This window comes from Mobula hypostoma, chromosome 2 (genome assembly GCF_963921235.1).
Source record: "Mobula hypostoma chromosome 2, sMobHyp1.1, whole genome shotgun sequence".
NCBI classification, from domain to species: domain Eukaryota; kingdom Metazoa; phylum Chordata; class Chondrichthyes; order Myliobatiformes; family Myliobatidae; genus Mobula; species Mobula hypostoma.
In genome coordinates, this window is record NC_086098.1 from 28,280,017 (window position 1) to 28,305,993 (window position 25,977).

A 25,977-nucleotide genomic window follows, 5' to 3' on the forward strand; every position below is an offset into this window, starting at 1 on the left:
CTTAGTCTACAACTCCTGCAGCTTTTTCCAGAACTTTCTTGTAAATTCTTTTCCAACAATCTCCACAGACACAAACTTAGTATTTCCAACCTCTCCTTATGAGACAACCAGCACATTCGAGGTAGTGGTCTAGAAAACCTATAAACTTTCTTCAGCACATTGCAACATGGATGGACGACCACCTCAATAACTTTTCCCTGCTCTATCCCATATACCTTGATTTACTTGATATTCAGAAATCTATCGGTAGCCATTTTTAATGAAATCAAGTGACTTAAGCAACTCTGTGGCCTACTGGGATAGAGAAATTCAAAATTAGTATCTTTGTGAAAGGAATAGAATGCAAAGGGGCTTCAAGAGTTTATTTACCACAATCAAGGAACTAATTGTGAACTTCAGGAAGGGGAAGTAGGGAGAATATTTATCAGCCGTCAGAATTTAAAATTATAAGAGATATTGGATAACAGATGTTATCATGCTGATAGAGCTCATTAAATACATCAAAAGCTCACTGAGTCTTTGTGTGAGACAGATGAAACTTAAAGCTTTAATTAAATTATTCCACTTAACTGCAAATGAATCAGCCATTCATCCACTGCATGATAATTACAAATAACAGCATTTAATAACATTAATTGCAAAATGAAATTAGTATTTGCATACAATTCGAATTTCCTTCTGTTCCCTCAACCTCATCCCCAGTAAACTGAGACCGTCATGGTGATGTGCTTCGAGAGGCTGGTTATGGCACACATCAACTTCAGCCTCGCAGACAACTCGACCCACTGCAATTCGTCTACCACAAAACAACAGTCCTTCTCCTCCTCATTGAGGTCAGTCATGAAAAGATATACCAGCTGGTTGGGTGGTGACCTTGCACCCAATGTCAGTGAGATGAAAGAACTGACTGTGGACTTAACAAAGGGTAAGACAAGGAAACACAAACCGATCCTCGTAGAGGGATTAGAAATGGAGAGAGTGAGCAATTTCAAGTTCCTGGGTGTCAAGATCTTTGAGGACCTAACCTGGTCCCAACATATCGAAGTAGCTACATCAAGGCAAGAGAGCAATTATATTTCATTAGGAGTTTAAAGAGATTTAGTTTGTCAACTAAAACACTAGAAGACTTTTATAAAAGTAGCGTGGAGAGCATTCTGACAGGCTGCATCACTGTTTGGTATGGGCAGGGGGGTGGGGGGAGACTACTGCACAGGGCATGACTTCAGGATTGAAGGACGTCCATTTAGAACTGAGGTGCTCCAATATCTTATGGACTGAAAGAAGCTATAGAAAGTCATAAAATTAGTCAGCTGTATCTTGGGAAGTAGCCTCCATAGTACCCATGACATCTTCAAGGAGCAGTGCCTCAGAAGGGTGACTCCCATTATTAAGGACCCTCATCACCCAGGGCATGCCCTCTACTCATTGTTACCATCAGGAAGGAGGTACAGGAGCCTGAAGGCACACACTCAGCGATTCAGGAACAGCTCTTCCCCTCTGCCATACAATCCCTAAATGGACATTGAACCCAAGAACACTAATTCACATCTATCCAATATACAATTACAGTAATTTATTTACTTATTTTCTTTCTATATTATCATGTCTTGCATTGAACTGCTGCTGCTAAATTAACAAATTTCACAACACATGCTGTTGATAATAAACCTGATTCTGAAAAGTGAGAACAGTTTCAAGTTGCTGGGCATCAACATCTCAGAGGCTCTATCAAGTTCCTGGGTCCAGCACATTCATACAATCATGAGGAAGGCAGATCAGCAGCTATACTTTATTAGGAGTTTCAAGAGATTTGGTATGTTTCCAAAGACTCTAGCAAATTTCTATAGATGTACGTGAGAGTTTTCTGGCTAGTTGCATCACTGCCTGGCGTGGAGGCTCCAATGTACAGGGTCACAAGAGGCTGCAGAAGGTTGTCGACTCAGCCAATTCCATCACAAGCACAACCAACGAGAACATCTTTGAAAGCATCCATCAGGAAGGGCTCACACCATCGGAGGCATGCCCTCCTGTCACCGCCATCAGGGAGGAGGTACAGGAGCCTGAAAACCAGCCTCTTCTCTGCTGTTCAATTTCTAAATGGTCCATGAACACGACCTTATTATTCCTTCTTTTTGTATTTATTTTGAAATTTATAGCATTTAAAAAAAATCTCTTTGCACCGTACCGTCACTGCTAAACAAAAATTTTCACTGTATAATTCAGTGATAATAAACCTGGTTCTAATTGTTGACGAGCTAGGTGAGTGGATAGAAAAAAATAAAGTGTGGGGAAAAATACAGGTCGTCCACTGTTGCTATCATACAGTAGATAAAGCAGGGTCTCCTACATCTTAATACTGTATGCAATTACTCCTCGTGATGAGGAACCAGCATTAAGGATAGCACGGTGTCCCTCCGTGGGGTGCCCAATGCAAATGCAATGAACCATCTCCAAACTTCCCTCTTGTCCCGCCCTGAAGCACCTCTTGTCCAGCGGAGGTACAGTCCGTCACCTCAGCAGGTATCGCGGCAATGGACTGAAAGCAAGTCCTGAAACATGAGGACCAGTCATTTGCCCCTTTCCTTACTTTGCAGCACGATCGCTCGGGACGACACCACTGGCTCTGGCCCACTGAAACTGGAAACTGGAAAGTGGAGGAGGACAGCGGTACTCGAGCACAAAACGTTGCCCCCCACGACAGTCTTCTCACGTCAGCTCAGTGGGACAGGCGGGAGCATGCGCCAGTCCCTGCGAGCCACCGTACCCTCCCGCCGGCTGTGCCAGCGGAACCCCGAATGCGGGCCCACTGCTTGAGCTGGAGGTGCCAGGCCCGGAGAACTTAACCGGGATCGAGCCGCGCAACCCCGGGGGGTAAACGAGGCCGCAGAACGTCCCTACCCCTCAATGCCCGCACGGTTCCACTTAACCCGGCTGTTTGCAAAATGCCAGAGGGAGGACCTGGACACCAGCAGAACATTGAGGCGCCTTTCCGATCTGTTGTCGCTACGGGAGACCGGGAGGAGGTGGCCGAGTTATACATGCTGCGTTGCCTTCGTAACTCACAGCCGCAGGAGTTTGCACCTGACTTTAGGGCGCGAGCGTTTCGCAATAAATTTGGCAGATTTACAAGGTGAAAGGTCAGCGCCCTTGAAACCCTCAGCCTGGATACCTTGCAGTCTATTTGTGGGGCAACGGGGTTTCAAATGTTTTGGTGAAAGCTCAGATTCTCGTGTTGCATTATCGCGACCTGTCACAAGAAGAGAATCACTCAGTAAATGCAAATCCAGGAATCATTTACGAAATATCTATATTTCTAATCATTTAAACTTTTTAAAACGCCATTCTGTTTCACTTCAAGAAGAGTTTGTAGCAACTGTGTTAAAACCGCGCGAAACAAACAGGAGTATTGCAGCAGAATCCGCTGGGAGCATGGAGACATCGAAAGGAAAGACTCTGGATGAAGATCATTGCAGCATGAGCATGGAGTGCGACCAGCAAAGTATTGAAGAAGTTCAGTCAGTGTTTACATCTGACTCTGACTTAGTCTCTGCAGAAGATTCGTCAGCGAACATACACCGGTTATTTTCGGATATAAATACCGCTGAACTTCTGGGAAATGGTGAGAATAGCACGAAGTATATTTCTTGAAATACCTATCCTTGGCTGTTACTGATTTGGAAGTTTTCTAATCTTAATCTTTTATAATCACGTGCATAAAGGCACTAAAATAGGATTGTAAAATAACTGGTGAGATTTTCTGCACTTTAAAGCACAGACTGTATGTTAGCCAGCATTTAATATACTAAGTATCAGATTATTTTCTGAGCTTGTTGCTTATGAGTCAGAGGTAGTACAAGGTAAAATAGATCTAATGTATTGTCAAGAACAAATGACTCTAGATTTGAATCTGCAATTTCTGACTGAAATAGTGGTATTGTTCGTTTTAAATTATTTTGTAATTCTTTTTATATTAATAGTCGTATATAATGACATAATGTCCTCCCCACAATTTTATTTCAGTTACTTTATCTGCAAATGTTTACTATTGAAAATTCCCATGTAAATATTTTGTTAACTGTCTCCAGTGTGAAACATTTCACTCTTCCACAGTTGAAACCAGTCTATAATCCAAACTGCCTTCTGAAAAATGTCTGTGACTTCAATAACTTTTAAAATTATGGAATTAATATTTATAACATCAGTTACAATAAGATAAAATCTGTGGATTGTACCATTTTAATGTGTGCATTAAATTTTTGCTTAAAGATCTCAGGCTCATTGTTTTTGTCCAGAACAATGATGCCAAGTACCTGTAAACAATTGCTGCATGAGTATGGAGTGCTGCCAGTGAAGTATTGAAGAAGTTCAGTCAGTGTTAACACCTGATTCTGACTTAGTCTCTGCAGAAGTATGCAATAATTTAAAAATAACTGTAAAATAAAGAAAGGGGATGAGTTAATATCAGCAGAAAGAAACAGTTCAGCTTTCATCAACCTGAAATGGTAACTCCATCTCCATCAACATACGGTGCCTGAGTATTTCCATCATATTATTTTTGTTTCTGAGGTTGAGTGTGAAACAGGTGAAAATGCAGCAAATGTAGAAAGTTGTGAGATTTGCATCTCACTAGGAGTATTCTAATGTAGACTAAAGAGAAAAGTTGCAGAAATACACAGTTCCTTGGGCATAAATTGGAAATATTTAGTAGTGAAATGTAGCAAATGGCTAGGAAGGTAAAAAGCCTCTTGGCCTTTATTGCAAGAGGGTTGGAGTTTAGAAATAGATAAGCATTGCTACAATTTCATTAATTAAGTAATACTGAGTTAAAGAGACTGAGGTAATGCTTATTAAACAACAGAATCAGTACACTATAAACAGGGCAACCGAGATCAAATTTTAGAAATTAGAAATACGGCATGGAATAGCCCCTTCCAGCCCTTTGAGCCATGCCACCCAGCAATCCCCGATTTAACCCTGGCCTAATCACAGGGCCATTAACAGTGACTACCAACTGGCACGTCCTTGAACTGTGACCGGAGGAAACCCAGCTGCCATGTGCAGTTAGGGGAAAATAAAACATACACAGTAGGGGTGGAACTGATGACTGGAAAGTAGACCAACTCTTTAGGGTTCCTGTCATTGTTAACATCATAGTAGCTGCCATTCTCGATTCAGTTTAGCACACACTTTCTTAGTATTTGCTTGCATGATGGACAGTGAAGGAGAGAGGGCCTAACAGCATCCTGACACATGCCACAACCAACTGCTCCTCTGACAAGTAATTCGAGCAGCCCAGCAAAGCGGAATGTGCTCTCCATTAAAAGCAACACATATCCTACCTTGCTCATCAGTACCCCACTTTCCCAGAGCTCATTTTGGGTTCTACCAAACTGAATCGGGAAGAAGTTATTCTGTTAAGTTGATGATAGCTCGTGCGAAAGAAAGTGATTGTCACTGTTGGAGACAAATCATCTTAGTCTATGGACATCGATGCAGGAATTCTTCAAAGTATTTTAGTTGTTTTGTTAATACCCTTGCCAGCATTAATTCAGATTGGGGGAGTTCTCTAATAATTGGAGTGTAACAGCAAAACAACTTTAAGGAAGGTGTTGATAAATAGAGAATAGTGTTCATTTCACACAAGTTACCTTTTCATTATGAGAATATGTTTATTATAACTGTCTTATACAACATGAACTTTGTTGATTTGTGGCAGCAGTATAGTCCTTCCTTCCTTCCTTCCTTCCTTGCTCCCTTAACTCCTGGTGGAGTCATTGGGGCACCGTCATGACAAGCTTTGCACCAGTCTCTTCCATCTGTTGCGGTTGTGTGCCAGAGCCTGGGTCACCGCAAATGTTTTCCCTGTCCATTCTTTAATGTTGTCCGTCCATCTTTTCCTCTGTCTACCTCTCCCAAGATGTTGCAATAGCACCTCATTTCAAAAGCCTGTATCTTCCTCTGTAGCTCTGCTGTGAGGGTCCATGTCTCACATGCATACAGGAAGATGGAGACTACCAATGCACGCAGGAATCTGATCTTGTACTTCATGGTGATGTTGCTGTCCCTCCATATTGTCTTGAGCTTGGATAGTGCAGTCATTATCTGTGCGGTTCTTGCCAGGACTTCTGGTCTTGATCCTTCATCATTGATGATTACCCCCAGGTATTTGAACTGCTGCACTGTCTTAAGTTTCTGACCATGGACTGAGATGTCTGTTGTGATGGTACCGTTGGCATTTGCCGTGAGCTTGGTTTACTTGGCACTTATTTCCATTCCAAACTTTGTGGAGGCTCTGTCAAGATGGCTGACCAGGTTAGCCAGTTTGTTCTCTTTTCCTGCAAGTCCATCAATGTCATCAGCACATCTTAGGTTTGTGATGTTCCTCCCTCTGATGCTGACTCTGCCCACATGATCTTCAAGGGCAACACTCATGATTCGTTCCAGAAAGACGTTGAAGAAAGTGGGGGAGAGGAGGCAGCCCTGATGGACTCCTACAGAGGTATGGAACCATTCCCCAGTGGGGCCTTGAGCGAGTACTGTACTGGTTGCCTTGGCGTAAAGCTGGTGGATTGTATGAATCAGCTTCTGCCCCATGTTGAATTTTTTCATGCCAGACTCTGTAAAATGCCTTCTTGAAGTCTATGAAGATGTGGTAGAACTCTCTCTGGTGCTGAAGGTGTTTCTCACAGAGGCTGAAAATCTGCTCAGTGGTGCTTCTGTCCTTATGGAAGCCTGCTTGTTCCTTGGCAATGACGTCTTCTGCCTGAGGCCTCAGTCTGTTCAAGATGATTCTGAGCATTACCTTGCTTACATGGCTGATGAAACTGATGGTACGGTAATTCTGGCAAAGTTGGAGATTGCCTTTCTTGGGAAGCACAGTGATCAGCGACTGAGGCCAAGGTGTCGGCCGTTCACCTGTCTGCCAGATCTTATTGCAGATGGTGGTAAGCATGTCTATCGTGGCCTCTCCTCCATGCTTCAGCAGGGATGATGTCAACTCCTGCTGACTTCCTGCACTTCAGTGATTGTATTGCGGCTTCAACTTCTTCACGCGTGATTGGATAGTCATCCTCATTGGAAGATTCTTGCACAGTAGTATAGTGCAAAGACATAAAATTACTATAAGTTACAAAATAAATAGTGCAAAAAAAAAGGAATAATGAGGTAGTGTTCATAGGTTCATTGTCCATTCAGAAATCTGATGGTAGAGAAGAAAAAACTGTTTCTGTATCATTGAGTGTGTGCCTTCAGGCTTCTGTACCTCCTTCTTGATAGTAACAATGAGAAGAGGGCATGTCCTGGGTGATGGGCTCCTTAATGATGGATGCCACCTTTTTGAAACATCACTCCTTGAAGATGTCCTGGATACTACAGAGGTTAGTGCCCACAATGGAGCTGACTAAGTTTACAACTCTCTGCAGCTTATTTCGATCTTATGCAGTAGCCGTCCCATACCAGACTGTGATGCAACTAGTTAGAGTGCTCTCCACCAGTAGGAATTAGAAAAGGACATTGCTTCATCTCATTAGTAAGCATATGTGAATTTTACCACTTCCAGGTTTCCCTGGCTTGGAAAATTAGCTTTATAAAGGTTAGCTTTATGTGTCACCTGTACTTTGAAACATACAATGTTTGCGTCAACGGCCAACACAGTCCAAGCATGTGCTGGGGACAGCCTGCAAGTGTCGCCATGCTTCTGACATCAATGTAGCATACCCACAATTTACCAACCAATAGGTCCTTGGAATGTGGGAGGAAACCAGAGCACCCCGAGGAAACTCATGGGGTCACGGGACAATAGATAAACTCCTTACGGACAGCAGCGGGAATTGAACCTGGGTTGTTGGCAGTGCAAAGTGCCATGCTAACTGCTATTTCACTGTGCCATATCAGAAATTATTCTGATTTTGGGTCAAAACCTTGTACCTTGCTACCTAAAATATATAGTGGTGGATCTACAGTGGCATGCAAAAGTTTGGGCACCCCTGGTCAAAATTTCTGTTACGGTGAGTAAAAGATGACGAGTAAAAGATGACGTGATTTCCAAAAGACATAAAGTTAAAGATGATGCATTTCTTTAATATTTTAAGCAAGATTACTTTTTTATTTCCATGTTTTACAGTTTCAAAATAACAAAAAAGGAAAAGGGCCCGAAGCAAAAGTTTGGGCACCCTGCATGGTCAGTACTTAGTAACACCCCCTTTAGCGGTATCACAGTTTGCAAATGCTTTCTGTAGCCAGCAAAGAGTCTTTCAATTCTTGTTTGGGGAATTTTCGCCCATTCTTCCTTGCAAAAGGCTTCTAATTCTGTGAGATTCTTGGTCATTCTTGCATGCACTGCTCTTTTGAGGTCTATCCACAGATTTTCGATGATGTTTAGGTCGGGGGTCTGTGAGGGCCATGGCAAAACCTTCAGCTTACGCCTCTTGAGGTAGTCCATTGTGGATTTTGAGGTGTGTTTAGGATCATTATCCTGTTGTAGAAGCCATCCTCTTTTCATCTTCAGCTATTTTACAGACGGTGTGATGTTTGCTTCCAGAATTTGCTGGTATTTAATTGAATTCATTATTCCCTCTACCAGTGAAGTGTTCCCTGTGCCACTGGCTGCAACACAAGCCCAAAGCATGATCGATCCACCCCTATGCTTAACAGTTGGAGAGGTGTTCTTTTCATGAAGTTCTGCACGCTTTTTTCTCCAAACATACCTTTGCTCATTGCAACCAAAAAGTTCTATTTTAACTTCAACAGTCCACAGGACTTGCTTCCAAAATGCATCAGGCTTGTTTAGATGTTACTTTGCAAACTTCTGACGCTGAATTTTGTGGTGAGGACGCAGGAAAGGTTTCCTTTTGATGACTCTTCCATGAAGGTCATATTTGTGCAGGTGTCGCTGCACAGTAGAACAGTACACCACCACTCCAGAGTCTGCTAAATCTTCCTGAAGGTCTTTTGCAGTCAAACGGGGGTTTTGATTTGCCTTTTTAGCAATCCTATGAGCAGTTCTCTCGGAAAATTTTCTTGGTCTTCCAGACCTGAACTTCACCTCCACCGTTCCTGTTAACTGCCATTTCTTAATCACATTACGAACTGAGGAAACAGCTACCTGAAAACACTTTGCTATCTTCTTATAGCCTTCTCCTGCTTTGTGGGCATCATTTATTTTAATTTTCAGAGTGCTAGGCAGCTGCTTAGAGGAGCCCATGGCTGCTGATTGTTGGGACAAGGTTTGAGGAGTCAGGGTATTTATAAGGCTTTGAAATTTGCATCACTTGGCCTTTCCTAACGATGACTGTGAACAAGCCAGAGCCCTAACAAGCTAATTAAGGTCGGAGGCTTTGGTAAAAGTTAACTGAGAGCTCAAATCTCTTGGGGTGCCTAAACTTTTGCATGGTGCTCCTTTCCTTTTTTTCCACTCTAAAATTTTACAAAACAGGAATAATACACTAATCTTGCTTAAAATGTTGAAAAGAATGTTTAAACTTTAACTTTATGACTTTTGGAGATCAGTTCATCTACTCACTTAACTATTCACAGTAACAGAAATTTTGACCAGGGTGCCCAAACTTTTGCATGCCACTGTACATACAGAGCTGCAAGTAAGTTCAAAGTATGCATGCCTTGAGATTCATCTTGCAGGCAGCCACAAAACAAACACAATAGAATTCATGAAAAACTCCACACCACAAAGACATCAAACATCCAGTGTAAGAAAAGAGAACAAATTGTGCAAACGATAAAAAAGTAAACAAATAATACACTGAACATGAACGGTAGAGTCCCTGAACATGAATTCACAGCCACGGAGCCTGCTCAATGCTGTAGCTGATCCAGGAACCCAATGGCTGCCTGCACCCCTCAACCACAGAGTCAGTTCTGAGCTGAAGTGAATGCCAATGGCTGCAGAGTCAGTGCTGAGGTGAATAATGTGTCACAGAGTGGTGAGCTGGACATCAGTTCATCCTTCACGTTTGGCCTCGATGCCTTAATCTTTTTAATTGGGCTAGGTGCTTAAACTGGCTAAACGTTGGTTTGCTTTTTGCTTTTGGGCCCACGCCCCACCATGTTGATCCAGCCCGAAGTTTGAATTTGCCCCAGAGTCCGCTCCAGCAATGCCCGCTGTGGCCATACCTGCATTTTTGAGAGTCCAGTTTCGTACTGATGATTTGAAACGCCAGGTTATACAGATGGTTCAAAGGCACATCTCCTAAAGGGAAATTACAGGCTGTGGATTGCAGTGATGGTAATGGAGGAAAAGTATGTTTAGTAGAATTATTAGCAGTTTTGTTAACTCTGCAAAATGTTGCTGTGACTTGCCAGCCCCATCTTGGCTCGTTTATCAGCATTTTCACAGGGGGAATTAGGAATAGGTAATAAATGCTGGTATTGCCAGTGATGCTTCCTTTGGTACAACATTAAAACTGTGTTCATATATGAAGCTTCTCTCTCATATCTTCTTATGGCACGGTAGGAGACCATTTGGCCTATGCCTGCTCTCAGAGCACACACATTCCCCGTTTATCTTCTTGCAATCTAACCTCTCTCACGTTCGCAGATAGCATGTAATTAGGAGGTGTTATTGATAGTGAGGACTTGATTGGTTGTCTCTTGTATGCGATGATGATGGTTAGATTTGTGCAGTTCTGTTGAGTGTTGGTAGGTGGCTGATGAGTCCAACAAAGACGTCCGCAATAGGAACGTGAAAACTGCTGGATATGGAAATGGAGCCGCTGTTATTGCTTTCCTTCTTTTTCCGGCAGTAATTCGTACTGCTCGGTGTCAGTCCACTGGGTTGTTGTGAGTGGTTCGAACCAAGGATCGGTCTTGTGCACTCCGCTCTAGCATTTTGAGGTGCCTTAAATATACAGTCCAGGTTTCGCAGCCATTCAGGAGACTGCTGAGGACAACAGCTTCGTACACCTTTAGTTTTGTGGACAGACAGATTTTGTGCTGGTTCAACACACACGATCGCATTCGACCAAATCTCTGGCCGGCCTTGCAAATCCTGGCACTGATTTCTCCTTCTAGTGAGCCATCACTACAAATGACACCGCTGAGGTACTTAAATTCTTACATTGTTCTCAGTCTTGATCCCTCGATAGTGATAGAGGGGCTGGTAGCAGCTGGCCCAGGAGCAGGTTGAAATAGGACTTCGGCAAATTTGTTGACAATTAGCTGAAGGTCAGACTCACTGTTGTAGAGTCAGACCGTGGGCATGGAGGGCTTCTTGTTTAAGAGCAGACAGGAGATTTTGTGGACGTGAGAAGGACACCCACATGGTTTGTTGCCTCCCAGGTGTCAGGGTCTGGGATGTCTCTGACCAGGTGCATGACATCCTGGTACGAGAGGGAAAGCAACCAGAAGTCGTGATACATGTTGGCACCAACAACATAGGCAGGAAGAGGGATGAGGCCCTGAAGTGTGAGTTTCGGGAACTAGGCAGAAGGCTGAAGAACAGGACCTCAAGGGTGGCGTTCTCAGGATTGCTACCAGTGCTATGTGACAGTGATGGTAAGAATTGGAGGAGATGGCAATTGAATGCGTGGCTGAGGAGGTGGCGCAGGGGGCAGGGTTTCAGATTTTTGGATCATTGGGATCTCTTCTGGGAAAGATGGGACCTGTACAGATTGGATAGATTGCACCTGAACTCAAGGGGGAGGAATAGCCTTGCAGGTAGGTTTGCTAGCATTGTTCGGGAAGGTTTAAACTAATTTGCAAGGGGGATGGGACTCGGAGTGATAGAGCAGTGGAAGAAATGCATGGAGTAAAGCCAGATCTAACATATAGAGAGGCTTTGAGGAAAGAGAAGCAGAATAAAGAGTGTAAAGGTAGTAAGGTAGAAGGGCTAAAGTGCGTGTACTTCAATACAAGAAGCATCGGGATCTGAGAGCTTGGATACATACATGGAATTATGATGTAGTGGCCATTACAGAGACTTGGCTGGCACCAGGGCAGGAATGGATTCTCAATATTCCTGGATTTTAGTGCTTTAAAAGGGATAGAGAGGGGGGAAAAGGGGAGGAGGGGTGGCATTATAGGTCAGGGATACTATTACAGCTACAGAAAGGGTGGGTAATGTAGCAGGATCCTCTTTTGAGTCAGTATGGGTGGAAGTTAGGAACAGGAAGGGAGCAGTTACTCTACTGGGGGTATTCTATAGGCCACCTGGTGGCAACAGAGATACCGAGGAGCAGATTGGGAGGCAGATTTTGGAAAGGTGCAAAAATAACAGGGTTGTTATCATGGGTGACTTTAACTTCCCTAATATTGATGGGCACCTGATTAGTTCCAACGGTTTAGATGGGGCAGAGTTTGTTAAGTGTGTCCAGGATGGATTCCTGTCACAGTATGTTGACAGGCCGACTAGGGGGAATGCCATACTAGATCTAGTACTAGGCAATGAACCGGGTCAGGTCAGAGATCTCTCAGTAGGTGAGCATCTGGGGGACATTGACCACTACTCCCTGGCCTTTAGCATTATCATGGAATAGGATAGGACAGGAAAATTTTTAATTGGGGAAGGGCAAATTATGAGGCTATAAGGCTAGAAATTGCGGGTGTGAATTAGGATCATGTTTTTGCAGGGAAATGTACTATGAACATGCGGTCGATGTTTAGGAATCTCTTGCAGGGTGTTAGGGATAAATTTGTCCCGGTGAGGAAGATAAAGAATGGTAGGATGAAGGAACCATGGGTGACAAGTGAGGTGGAAAATCTAGTCAGGTGGAAGAAGGCAGCATACATGAGGTTTAGGAAGCAAGGATCAGATGGGTCTATTGAGGAATATAGGGTAGCAAGAAAGGAGCTTAAGAAGGGGCTGAGGAGAGCAAGAAGGGGGCATGAGAAGGCCTTGGCAAGTAGGGAAAGGGGAAACCCCAAGGCATTCTTTAATTATGTGAAGAACAAAAGGATGACAGGAGTGAAGGTAGGACTGAGTAGAGATAATTTGGGAAGATGTGCCTGGAGGCTGTGGAAGTGAGCGAGGCCCTCAATGAATTCTTCTCTTCGGTATTCACCAATGAGAGGGAACTTGATGACGTTGAGGACAATATGAGTGAGGTTGATGTTCTGGAGCATGTTGATATTAAGGGAGAGTAGATGTTGGAGTTGTTAAAATACATTAGGACGGATAAGTCCCCAGGGCCTGACGGAATATTCCCCAGGCTGCTCCACGAGACGAGCGGGATGAGATTGCTGAGCCTCTGGCTAGGATCTTATTGTCCTCATTGTCCACGGGAATGGTACCGGAGGATTGGAAGGAGGCGAATGTTGTCCCCTTGTTCAAAAAAGGTAGTAAGCATAGCCTGGGTAATTATAGACCAGTGAACCTTGCGACTGTGGTGGGAAAGGTGTTGGACAAGATTCTTAGCGACAGGATCAATGGGCATTTCGAGAATCATGGTCTGATCGGGGACCTTCAGCATGGCTTTGTGAAGGGCAGATCGTGTCTTAACAAGCCTGATAGAGTTCTTTGAGGGGGTGACCAGGCATATAGATGTGGGTAGTGCAGTGGATGTGATCTACATGGATTTTAATAAGGCATTTGACAAGGTTCCACATGGTAGGCTTATTCAGAAGGTCAGAAGGCATGGGATCCAGGGAAGTTTGGCCAGGTGGATTCAGAATTGGCTTGCCTGCAGAAAGCAAAGGGTCGTGGTGGAAGGAGTACATTCGGATTGGAGGGTTGTGACTAGTGGTGTCCCACAAGGATCTGTTCTGGGACCTCTACTTTTCGTGATTTTTATTAACAACCTGGATGTGGGGGTAGAAGGGTGGGTTGGCAAGTCTGCAAACGACACAAAGGTTGGTGGTGTTGTGGATAGTGTAGAGGATTGTCGAAGATTGCAAAGAGACATTGGTAAGATGCAGAAGTGGGCTGAGAAGTGGCAGATGGAATTCAACCCGGAGAAGTGTGAGGTGGTACACTTTGGAAGGACAAACGCCAAGGCAGAGTACAAAGTAAATGGTAGGATACTTGGAAGTGTTTAGCACACACTTTCTTAGTATTTGCTTGCATGATAGACAGTGAATGAAAGAGGGCCTAACAGCATCCTGACACGTGCCACAACCAGCTGCTCCTCTGACGAGTAATTCGAGCAGCCCAGCAAAGTGGAATGTGCTCTCCATTAAAAGCAACATATATCCTACCTTGCTCATCAGTACTCCGCTTCCCCAGAGCTCATTTTGGGTTCTACCAAACTGAATCGGGAAGAAGTTATTCTGTTAAGTTGATGATAGCTCGTGCGAAAGAAAGTGATTGTCACTATTGGAGACAAATCATCTTAGTCTATGGACATCGATGCAGGAATTGAGGGGTAATTTTTTCACACAGAGGGCGGTGAGTATATAAACGGGCTGCCAGAGTAATTGGTGGAGGCAGGTACAATAGTACCATTTAAGAAGCACTTGGATCGGTACATGGAGGAGCAAGTCTTGAAGAGATGAGGGTCGATCCTGGGATCTAACCATGTTAGTGCCATGGTTGGCCTGACTGTGTCAATCAGTTATCTCCAGACTCGTGTACTATCCACCACCTCTAGGCTCAATTAATAGCCAACGAACCTATCAGTCTGCATGACATTGAGGTGTGGAAGGAAACTTATGCATTCACTGGGAGTCTCTACAAGGACAACACCTGAGGGCAGGATGAGGATTAAACCTGGGTCACTGGGACTGTGCAACAACAGTTCTCACTCCACTGTGCTGCACCTGATGCAGTTTGTTGGAGAGAGAAAAACATGGGTGTATATTAAGCCTGGACATCCATTGCATCAGTCATTGGTTTTCAATGGTGAGGATAGTAGCATGCTATCTGAATTAAGGAAAGGGAGTGTGAATGGACAGGGGCAATGTCTCTTTAATCTAAATTGGGAAAAAAGTGTTGTATTTTCAGAGAGCCAAATTACATTGCAAAGCTGGCCAGTTATTTACAAGAGAACGACATAGACAAATGCATCAATAGTTATTTCTATTTATGTCCAAACTTTGACATATCAATTTTTTTCCAAGGTGCTTCAGAGGATTATTATCAAAAAGGTGACATGATACTACATTTGATTTCAGGGGAAGCTAATAAAAATATGTTAGAAGTTAAGTCCTGAAAAAAAATTGATCAAGGGGTTTTGGGAGAGAGTTCCAGAGGATAGGGCCCAGGTAGCTTAAGGAATGGAGTGACAATGCTCAAAATATCACAGCTGGGGAATACTGATAGTGTTGACTATTATATTTGTGTCTGTGAGAGTTTACTGTAGACACATTAGTTGTGTTTTTTTGAACTTGGCTATAGGGCTGGAGCAGGTTATGTAGAGAGGGAAGTATGAAGTGGTGAATCCAAAACAGAAGATGCCAGAAACATTCAGCAGACCTGGCAGTATCTGTGGAGAGAGAAACAGTTAATGTTTAAGCCTTTGGATATCAGTCCTATAAGTTAACCACTGTGTTGCATTATCCTAATGAATTAAACCATCCGCATGAAAGTTACCACTGGTGCTCTGTATGACTGAGCTGTACGCCTGGCTCATTTTTTATGCATTTCACCAAAGACAGCGGCTATATTCCATTAGGAATTTGAGGACATTTTGTATATCACCAAAGAGACTCTCAAATTTCTACAGATGTACCATGAGAGCATTCTAACTGGCTGCGTCACCGTCTGGTGGTGGTGGTGGTGGTGGTGGGGAGGGGCACGACGACTGGACAGGATCAACTTAAGCTGCAGAGACTTGTAATCTTAGTCAGCTCCATCATGGGCTCCAGCCTCCCTATTACCCAGGACGTTTTCAAGGAGAGATGCCTCAAAAAAGCAGCATGCAACATCACCCAGGACATGCCTTGTTCTCATTGCTACCTATCAGGGAGGAGGTGTAGGAGCCTGAGGGCAGACGGTCAATGATCCTGGAATAGCTCCTTCCCCCCGCCATCAGTTTTCTGAGTGGAGACTGAACCAATGAATGCTACCTTACTACTTCCTTTAAGTTTAAAATTTTGCACTAGTAGCTTAACTACTTAATATACATATACATAAAGTATATGTATATTAAGTATATGTATATGCATATACAATAGAAAAGAGTTTTTCTTCTCTATTATTATGTATTGCATTGTACTGCTGCCACAAAGACAACAAATTTCATGACATACGCCAGTGATATTAAACCTGATTTTGATTCTGAGTATTTTTGATTGTTCAGAGTGTTTCTATCTAACCTATTCCATTGTTATTGGAACATTTCCATCACTGGTGTCTGAGAAATTGAATTATTATACCAATATTTTCTTGGCTTGCCTTGATTAATATTAGCTCGTCCAAAGTTCTGCTGATTGTGTCTTATCCTGCTCATCCAGTAGCTCAGTACCCTGCCAGAGAAAGCGTTTACAATTCTCATTAACAAGTGAAAAACAAAGGATTACATTGTTGGTACATTAATTAGGAATTGATTTAAACTCTGCAGATGCATTTGCTACAGCTAGCCAGTAATCAAGGGAGCTTGATAAATACAAGAAAAGCTGCTAGAAGGAATTAGCTCAGTGAGATTTTTTTTCTCGCTGGAAGGCTCCTACTCTGCCATATGGCAAAAGCAAGACACGGGATGTGCCGGGAATATTGTTCTTCCTGGAGGGCTTCAGTGTGTTGCATGGAATGCTCAAACCCAAAGAGTGTGAATTTGGTCTTCTGCTGATTAGCATGTTGACCACAATAGAGGTTTACTGAGCTGAATGGTGTTAGGAAAGAGTATGTGCAAACAAAAATTGCCTGAAGTTTTGAGTACTGCAGCTATTGTGTTGTTTTGTAAGAAAGATTCTGAGCTGAAATAAAGATATTACACATACACAATTCAGCTGGAGCATCGTAAGATATAGGAGCAGAACTTGGCCTTTTGGCCCATCGAGTCTGCTCCATCATTTCATTATGGCTGACCCATTTTCCCTCTCAGTCCCAATCTCCTGCCTTCTCCTCATATTGCTTCATGCACTAACCAATCAAGAATCTATCAACCTCTACCTTAAATATATATAAAGACTTGGCTTCCACAGCTGCCTGTGGCAAAGAGTTCCACAGATTGACCACTCTCTGGGTTAAGAAATTTCTCCTCATTGCCGTTCTAAGAGGACACCCCTCTATTCTGAGGCTGTGTCCTCGGATCACACTAAGTAGGGAATCAAACAGAATATCTGCTATTAATAATATTGCTGTTTGTGGAGTTTCTGCATCACAAAAGTGACTGAAAAAGTGCTAAATTATTTTATTGAATGTAAGACACTTTGGAATTGAAATCATACATGTAAGTTCTTCATTTCTTTTTTTCTCTATTAGGCTGAGAGGATTAGCCAGTTTGTGATAGAATCACTCTGAAGTATACAATCCTCTATGTCACATTTTGGCCTCCAGTCAGGTATAGCTGCTAATCATGCATTGCACACAGGAGACGAGTAATCGTTCGTTTCCTGGAAGAAATATGCTTCTCTGTATGAAGGTTTTTTCTTTAATCCTATATTTCCATTAAATTGTAGCAAACACAAACTGCTGGTGTTCACACAATGTTTAATAGCCATACGTGACCTAGCAAATAAAAACACGGAGGGGATCCAAACAAATGCTCATGTAAATATAATCTGGTTAAATGATTATTAGTAAGCAGTCCCATCTGTACATCTGTCACATTTTATCAGTCAGGGTTTTATACCAAAACAAAGAGATGACTATATGAATCATTGTTAAAAAGGTTCATCCATTCAAGACAAAAGGAAATTTCAATCAGTATGCTCTATGCTTTTCGAAATGACCGATAGAGACTTTAAAATAGTCCCTTGAGTAAGAGGCATTTGGCACAGGTCAAAATATCTTGGTTAGTAATGAAAGGACTCATCTTGGTTCGGCACATACTAATGGGTTGAAGGGCCTGGTTCTGTGCTGTAAAGTTAAAAATATGCTCTTTAAATACTATCATATTGCAATGATTTTCCACAGTTCAAATACATGCATAATAACTTTGTTTTTACCTTTGCTCCAGTACATTTCACTGAATTTCAAAGAAAGAAGCACTGCAGTGCAGATTTGTGTAAACTCCATGCATTATTCAAGCACAATATTTAAAAGTTTTGACTCGTAGAGAAAAAAAATCACTTCTTCTCTAAAAAGAACACTCAAATTGCATTCCAGAAACCCAATTTGGGAGGCAGATTTTGGAAAGGTGCAAAAGTAACAGGGTTGTTATCATGGGTGACTTTAACTTCCCTAATATTGATTGGCACCTGATTAGTTCCAAGGGTTTAGATGGGGCAGAGTTTGTTAAGTGTGTCCAGGATGGATTCCTGTCACAGTATGTTGACAGGCCGACTAGGGGGAATGCCATACTAGATCTAGTACTAGGTAATGAACCAGGTCAGGTCAGAGATCTCTCAGTGGGTGAGCATCTGGGGGACAGTGACCACCGCTCCCTGGCCTTTAGCATTATCATGGAAAAGGATAGAATCAGAGAGGACAGGAAAATTTTTAATTGGGGAAGGGCAAATTATGAGGCTATAAGGCTAGAACTTGCGGGTGTGAATTGGGATGGTGTTTTTTCAGGGAAATGTACTATGGACATGTGGTCGATGTTTAGAGATCTCTTGCGGGATGTAAGGGATAAATTTGTCCTGGTGAGGAAGATAAAGAATGGTAGGGTGAAGGAACCATGAGTGACAAGTGAGGTGGAAAATCTAGTCAGGTGGAAGAAGGCAGCATACATGAGGTTTAGGAAGCAAGGATCAGATGGGTCTATTGAGGAATGTAGGGAAGCAAGAAAGGAGCTTAAGAAGGGGCTGAGAAGAGCAAGAAGGGGGCATGAGAAGGCCTTGGCGAGTAGAGTAAAGGAAAACTCCAAGGCATTCTTCAGTTATGTGAAGGAAAAAAGGATGACAGGAGTGAAGGTAGGACCGATTAGAGATAAAGGTAGAAAGATGTGCCTGGAGGCTGTGGAAGTGAGCGAGGTCCTCAATGAATACTTCTCTTCGGTATTCACCAATGAGAGGGAACTTGATGATGGTGAGAACAATATGAGTGAGGTTGATGTTCCGGAGCATGTTGACATTAAGGGAGAGGAGGTGTTAGAGTTGTTAAAATACATTAGGACAGATAAGTCCCCAGGGCATGACGGAATATTCCCCAGGCTGCTCCACGAGGCGAGAGAAGAGATTGCTGAGCCTCAGCTAGGATCTTTATGTCCTCATTGTCTACGGGAATGGTACCGGAGGATTGGAGGGATGCGAATGTTGTTCCCTTGTTCAAAAAAGGTAGTAAGGATAGTCCGGGTAATTATAGACCAGTGAGCCTTACATCTGTGGTGGGAAAGCTGTTGGAAAAGATTCTTAGAGATGGGATCTATAGGCATTTGGAGAATCATGGTCTGATCAGGGACAGTCAGCATGGCTTTGTGAAGGGCAGATCGTGTCTAACAAGCCTGATAGAGTTCTTTGAGGAGGTGACCAGGCATATAGATGAGGGTAGTGGAGTGGATGTGATCTATATGGATTTTAGTAAGGCATTTGACAAGGTTCCACATGGTAGGCTTATTCAGAAAGTTAGAAGGCATGGGATCCAGGGAAGTTTGGCCAGGTGGATTCAGAATTGGCTTGCCTGCAGAAGGCAGAGGGTGGTGGTGGAGGGAGTACATTCAAATTGGAGGATTGTGACTAGTGGTTTCCCACAAGGATCTGTTCTGGGACCTCTACTTTTCGTGATTTTTATTAACGACCTGGATGTGGGGGTAGAAGGGTGGGTTGGCAAGTTTGCAGATGACACAAAGGTTGGTGGTGTTGTAGATAGTGTAGAGGATTGTCAAAGATTGCAGAGCGATATTGATAGGATGCAGAAGTGGGCTGAGAAGATGCAGATGGAGTTCAACCTGGAGAAGTGTGAGGTGGTACACTTTGGAAGGACAAACTCCAAGGCAGAGTACAAAGTAAATGGCAGGATACTTGGTAGTGTGGAGGAGCAGAGGGATCTCGGGGTACATGTCCACAGATCCCTGAAAGTTGCCTCACAGGTGGATAGGGTAGTTAAGAAAGCTTATGGGGTGTTAGCTTTCATAAGTCGAGGGATAGCGTTTAAGAGTCGAGATGTAATGATGCAGCTCTATAAAACTCTGGTTAGGCCACACTTGGAGTACTGTGTCCAGTTCTGGTCACCTCACTATAGGAAGGATGTGGAAGCATTGGAAAGGGTACAGAGGAGATTTACCAGGATGCTGCCTGGTTTAGAGAGTATGCATTATGATCAGAGATTAAGGGAGCTAGGGCTTTACTCTTTGGAGAGAAGGAGAATGAGAGGAGACATGACAGAGGTGTACAAGATAATAAGAGGAATAGATAGAGTGGATAGCCAGTGCCTCTTCCCCAGGGAACCACTGCTCAATACAAGAGGACATAGCTTTAAGGTAAGGGGTGGGAAGTTCAAGGGGAATATTAGAGGAAGGTTTTTCATTCAGAGAGTGGTTGGTGCGTGGAATGCACTGCCTGAGTCAGTGGTGGAGGCAGATACACTAGTGAAGTTTAAGAGACTACTAGACAGGTATATGGAGGAATCTAAGGTGGGGGCTTATATGGGAGGCAGGATTTGAGGGTTGGCACAACATTGTGGGCCGAAGGGCCTGGACTGTGCTGTAGTATTCTATGTTCTATGTTCAATTAGTAGCAACCATTGAGTTTATTATATGTAATGGTTTGGGTTGGCAGGATGCAATTTTATCACATAAACACTAATTTCAATTTCACTTCAAACACAACTTGTGGTGAGAAAATATTTCCAGTCTTGGTGAACAGAATTCATAATTAATCAATGATAAAATTAACACTTTTAAACAAAGCATATGGCTGAGGATGTTGTATCTGAACTTTAACATTTCGGTGTTTATGATAGTAATGCTGCTGCAAACTGAGCATAATGATTTAAGCCTATAGATTTATGCAAATTTGCTTTAATCTTCATGCAAAGCTTTAATTTTTTTTTACAAAATTGAAAACTTAAATTATTAAAAATTTAGATGGATTTTTAACACATTCACAAGATTTAGTTGTTTTTCTGGTTTAGTTTAGTTTTGTACCAGCATTGGAGGAAGCAAATCTATTATATTTATGGTTTGGAGTGTGTAATTCTGTAACCAATAGGAATGTAGATAAAATGTGTCCATTTCCAATAAGCAATGAACTGTATTTTTATTGTGCCTCCTCAAATTTGGCAAGTCTCAAAGCATCCAACAGTGATATAATACTTTACTACAGGCAAACTTGGCTACCAGTTTATAGTTACTGATAAAACAGGAATAAGGCAGATAACTTTTTTTCAGTGATTTAGGTTCAGGGATAAATGCTGGTTTTGACATTGGGAAAACATACGGTTATCTTCTATTTCACAAGGCTTCGGTCACTGATGGTGTACCTGGCAGGGCACTGAAAACCTGTACTGACCAACTGGCGAGAGTGCTCAAGGACATCTTCAACCTGCTGATGTCAGAGGTTCCCATCTGCTTCAAAAGAGCATCAAATAGGTGCCCAGGAAGAGCAGGGTGATCTGCTTCAATGACTATGACCTGGTAGCACTCACATCTACTGTGATGAAGGTTCTGAGAGATTGATCATGATCAAAATCAACTCTTGCCTGAGCGAGGACCTGGACCCGCTGCAATATGTCTACCGCCACAACAAATCTACAGTGGACAGTCTCACTATTTCTCCAGGTAGCTTTGGAGCACCTGGACATAAGCAACATCTACAAAACAGCAGCTGTTTATTGATTCTACTCATCATTCAACAGCATCTTACCTTCAGTATTTATCAACAAGTTTCAAAATCTGTGCCTCTGTACCTCTCTCCGCAACTGGATTCTTGGACTTCCTCAACAGGAGAAGACAATCGGTGAAGATTGGTAATAACATCACGTCACTGACAATCGTACCTCAGTGATGTGTGCTTAGCCCACAGCTCTACCGCCTCTACACTCACGACAGTGTGGCTAGGCACAGTTCAAATGTCATCTATAAATTCAGCAGTGACACCACTGTCATTGGCAGAATCTTGGATGGCAATGAGGAGGTGTACTGGAGCAAGACAGATCACACAAAACGCTAGGAGAACTCAGCAGGTTAGGCAGTATCTTTAGAAAAGAGTAAATATTTGAGGTTTCGAGAAGAGACCCTTCATCAGGACAGGGTCTCGGCCCAAAACATCAACTGTTTACTCTGTCCAATTGATGCTGCCTGACCTGCTGAGTTCCTCCAGCACTTTGTGTGTGTTGCTTTGGATTTTCAGCACCTGCAGATTGCAAGACAGATCAGTGGTTCAGGTGTTTGAATGGTGTTTCAACTACAACTTTGCACTCAACATCAGCAAAACATTAAGGGAATTGATGATGGACTGCAGGAAGAGGAAGTCAGGAAAACATACACCAATCCTCACTGAGGGTTTAGCATTGGACAAGGTGTGCATTTTCAAGTTCCTGGGCACTAACATCTCAGAGAATCTATCCTGGGCCCACCATATTGATGCAATCATGAAGAAGGCATGCCTGTGGCTAAAATTCATTAGGAGTTTAAGGAGATTTGGTATGAATAACAACTTTCTATAGACGTACGGTGGAGAGCTTTCTGACTGTTTATAGCACTGTCTGGTTTGGAGGCTCCAATGGGTAAGATTGCAATAGGCGGCCGAGGTTGTAAACTCAGCCAGCTTCGTCATGGGCATAGGTATTCAAGGACATCTCAGATTTTGAGGATTTTGAGGAAATCTTTCTAAGATGGTGCCTCAAAACAGGGGCATCCCTCATTAAGGACACTCACAACCAGGACATGCCATCTTCTCATTACTGCCATCAGGGAGGAGGTATGGTAGCCTGAGCACTGACACTCCATGTTCTAGGAAGAGCTTCTTCCCCTCGGCCATCAAATTTCTGAACGGTCCATGAACAATATTCCTCTTTTGCACTATTTATTTGTTTACTGCACGTTATACTAATTTTTTTTGACTTGCACTGTATTGTTGCCATAAAACAACAAATTTCTTTTTTTTTAAATTTTATTTTTATTTGGATAAGGAATTCACGAATATCATGTAATTTTTTCACACATATAACCTTTTCCATTTTTTTATATGTATAAAACTAATTATTTATACATTCTTCAGTACACATTGAGATGATATAAAAGGAAATTAGACACTTAAATAGATAATTATGTACTGTGGTAATTCTAATCTATTAGGCTAAGTAATGGTATTAGTTGTTAAGAAAAATAGTAATAATAGTTTCCATATATCTCTTTTGGACCATATCTACCTGTCCAAAATGTTGTATATAAGCCTATGTAACAACCATTATAGGTGTTTATATCCTAATTTGTTCATGCTTGCTCCTGCCCCCAGACATAATTATCCAATCCCTATATACTTATTTACTAATTTTATCATTTTTTATCCCTTTCCCAAATTTTTCCCTTTACTTGTGTTAATTCTCTATTTTCCAAAAGAAAACAAAAAAAAAAGACATTTAGACTAGGGGTGCTTACGTTAGCAATATTACTGTGTTGATGAGAAGAGCAGTATAAATCATTAGGAGAGTCATCTAAAGTCTGCTCGCATTGGGGTTATATATGCAATCCATTTATTCCAGATTTGATGAAATTTTTCTTTTTGAATTCTCAGGGAGTAAGTCAACTTTTCCATTTTAAATATTTCCAAGATAATTTTGTGCCAATCTTCTAATGTAGGTGGTATTGGATTTAGCCACTTTCTAGTGATTGATTTCTTACTTGCCGCTAAGAGGGCCTGCAGCAACTTTATATATTCCTTCTGTTCAAGAAACAATACATGCCCCAAATAGAGCGTCTCAAAGTTCAGAGGTATCTGGGACCTAAGTACCTTAACTAATGTTCTATGAATACCTTCCCAATATAGACTTAATTTAGGGCAATCCCAGAAAATATGAAAATGATTTGCCTCCTTGGAGCCGCACCTTCTCCAACACGTCACATTTGTATCTTTATATTTTTCCTGATATGGGGTCTTGAAGTATCTTATAATGTTTTTCCAACAATGTTCTCTCCAAGTCAAAGAATTAGTCGAGGACCATTGAAAGCTGCAGATTTTCCCCCAAGCCTCCTCTGAAAGTACCAACCCCGCTTCTTTCTCCCACTTCTCTTTAATATACAGTGTGTTTACATTTTTAGCATGGGAGAGTGCATTATTTAATCGAGAAACTGATTTACTAGGTATTGAACTGCAAGCCGAATTCAGAATCTTGAAAAATTCTAATTCTACTGTTGATAGGTCTGTATATCTACAACTCTGGTTAACATAGTTTCGTACTTGAAGGTACGTAAAAAAGTCATTGTGTTCTAGGCCATGTTTGTCCTGCAGGATTTGGAAACTTTGTAATACTCTTTTATCTATAAATGAGAGGTAGGTTGTAAGACCTTTCTTTATCCATAGCTCAAATCTTTTATCTCCTCTGTTGGGAAGGAATTCGGTATCATATGCACACCATCTGAAGACTTTTAACATGTTATTAATTCCACATGAATTAACCACCTTCTGCCATACTTTTAATGTAAGATTTATCCAACTGTTTTTAAATTTTTCCAACTGGGCCATCAATCCTTTGTCAGCTATTGAGGCCTGTAGAGGAAAACTGTCAACTAATCCAAATTCTATTTCCTTCCATCTAGCCTTATATTCCCTATTACACCAATATAACAGAGGGGTTATCTGTGAGGCATAAAAATAATTTCTCAGGCAAGGAAGAACCATACCTCCTCCTTCCTTCCCTAACTGTAAGGTGTTATATCGAATTCTAGGTTTCTTTCCTTGCCAAATGAAGCGGGAAATCCATTTGTCCCATTCCCTGAATTGATTATCATCCACCTCCACCGGTAAAGTACGGAAAAGATACAATAACCGAGGAAGAATATTCATTTTTATAGTATTTATCCTTGAATTTAAACTCAAAAAGGGGATAAGATTACATCTATGCATATCTGCTTTTATGTCTGAGATTAATGGAAAACAACAAATTTCTTGGCATATGTTAGTGATAATAAATCTGATTCTGGTTCTCTTATTTCAATAACGTCATGACAACAGTGGGAGTTGGGCTTCAAAACAGAGACATTTTGCAATTGACTATTTCCTAAATGGAGAAAAATCTCAAAAGTCTGAAGTGCAAAACTAATAGAGTGGATAGGGGAGAACCAGTGGATGTGGTATATTTGGATTTTCAAAAGGCTTTTGACAAGGTCCCACACAGGAGATTAGTGTGCAAACTTAAAGCACACGGTATTGGGGGTAAGGTATTGATGTGGATAGAGAATTGGTTAGCAGACAGGAAGCAAAGAGTGGGAATAAACGGGACCTTTTCAGAATGGCAGGCAGTGACTAGTGGGGTACCGCAAGGCTCAGTGCTGGGACCCCAGTTGTTTACAATATATATTAATGACTTGGATGAGGGAATTAAATGCAGCATCTCCAAGTTTGCGGATGACACGAAGCTGGGCGGCAGTGTTAGCTGTGAGGAGGATGCTAAGAGAATGCAGGGTGACTTGGATAGGTTGGGTGAGTGGGCAAGTTCATGGCAGATGCAATTTAATGTGGATAAATGTGAAGTTATCCACTTTGGTGGCAAAAATAGGAAAACAGATTATTATCTGAATGGTGGCCGATTAGGAAAAGGGGAGGTGCAACGAGACCTGTGTGTCATTATACACCAGTCATTGAAAGTGGGCATGCAGGTACAGCAGGCGGTGAAAAAGGCGAATGGTATGCTGGCATTTATAGCAAGAGGATTCGAGTGCAGGAGCAGGGAGGTACTACTGCAGTTGTACAAGGCCTTGGTGAGACCACACCTGGAGTATTGTGTGCAGTTTTGGTCCCCTAATCTGAGGAAAGACATCCTTGCCATAGAGGGAGTACAAAGAAGGTTCACCAGATTGATTCCTGGGATGGCAGGACTTTCATATG

The 25,977-nt window shown here is 42.3% G+C and overlaps 1 protein-coding gene across 2 annotated transcripts in view; it reads left to right on the forward strand.

Annotated features, from left to right (window-relative positions):
- The first annotated feature begins 578 nt into the window (after positions 1-578).
- The window catches only part of LOC134338696 (A-kinase anchor protein 7), a 216,648-nt gene continuing 191,249 nt past the window's right edge, over positions 579-25,977 (forward strand). Inside the window, exon 1 of one of the 2 annotated variants that reach the window (XM_063034748.1) lies at positions 579-3,619. In XM_063034748.1, the coding sequence (XP_062890818.1) occupies positions 2,905-3,619 (715 nt within the window). In that variant the 5' untranslated portion in view covers positions 579-2,904. The remainder of the gene's footprint in view (positions 3,620-25,977) is intronic. The other variant, XM_063034739.1, reaches the window with a different exon arrangement.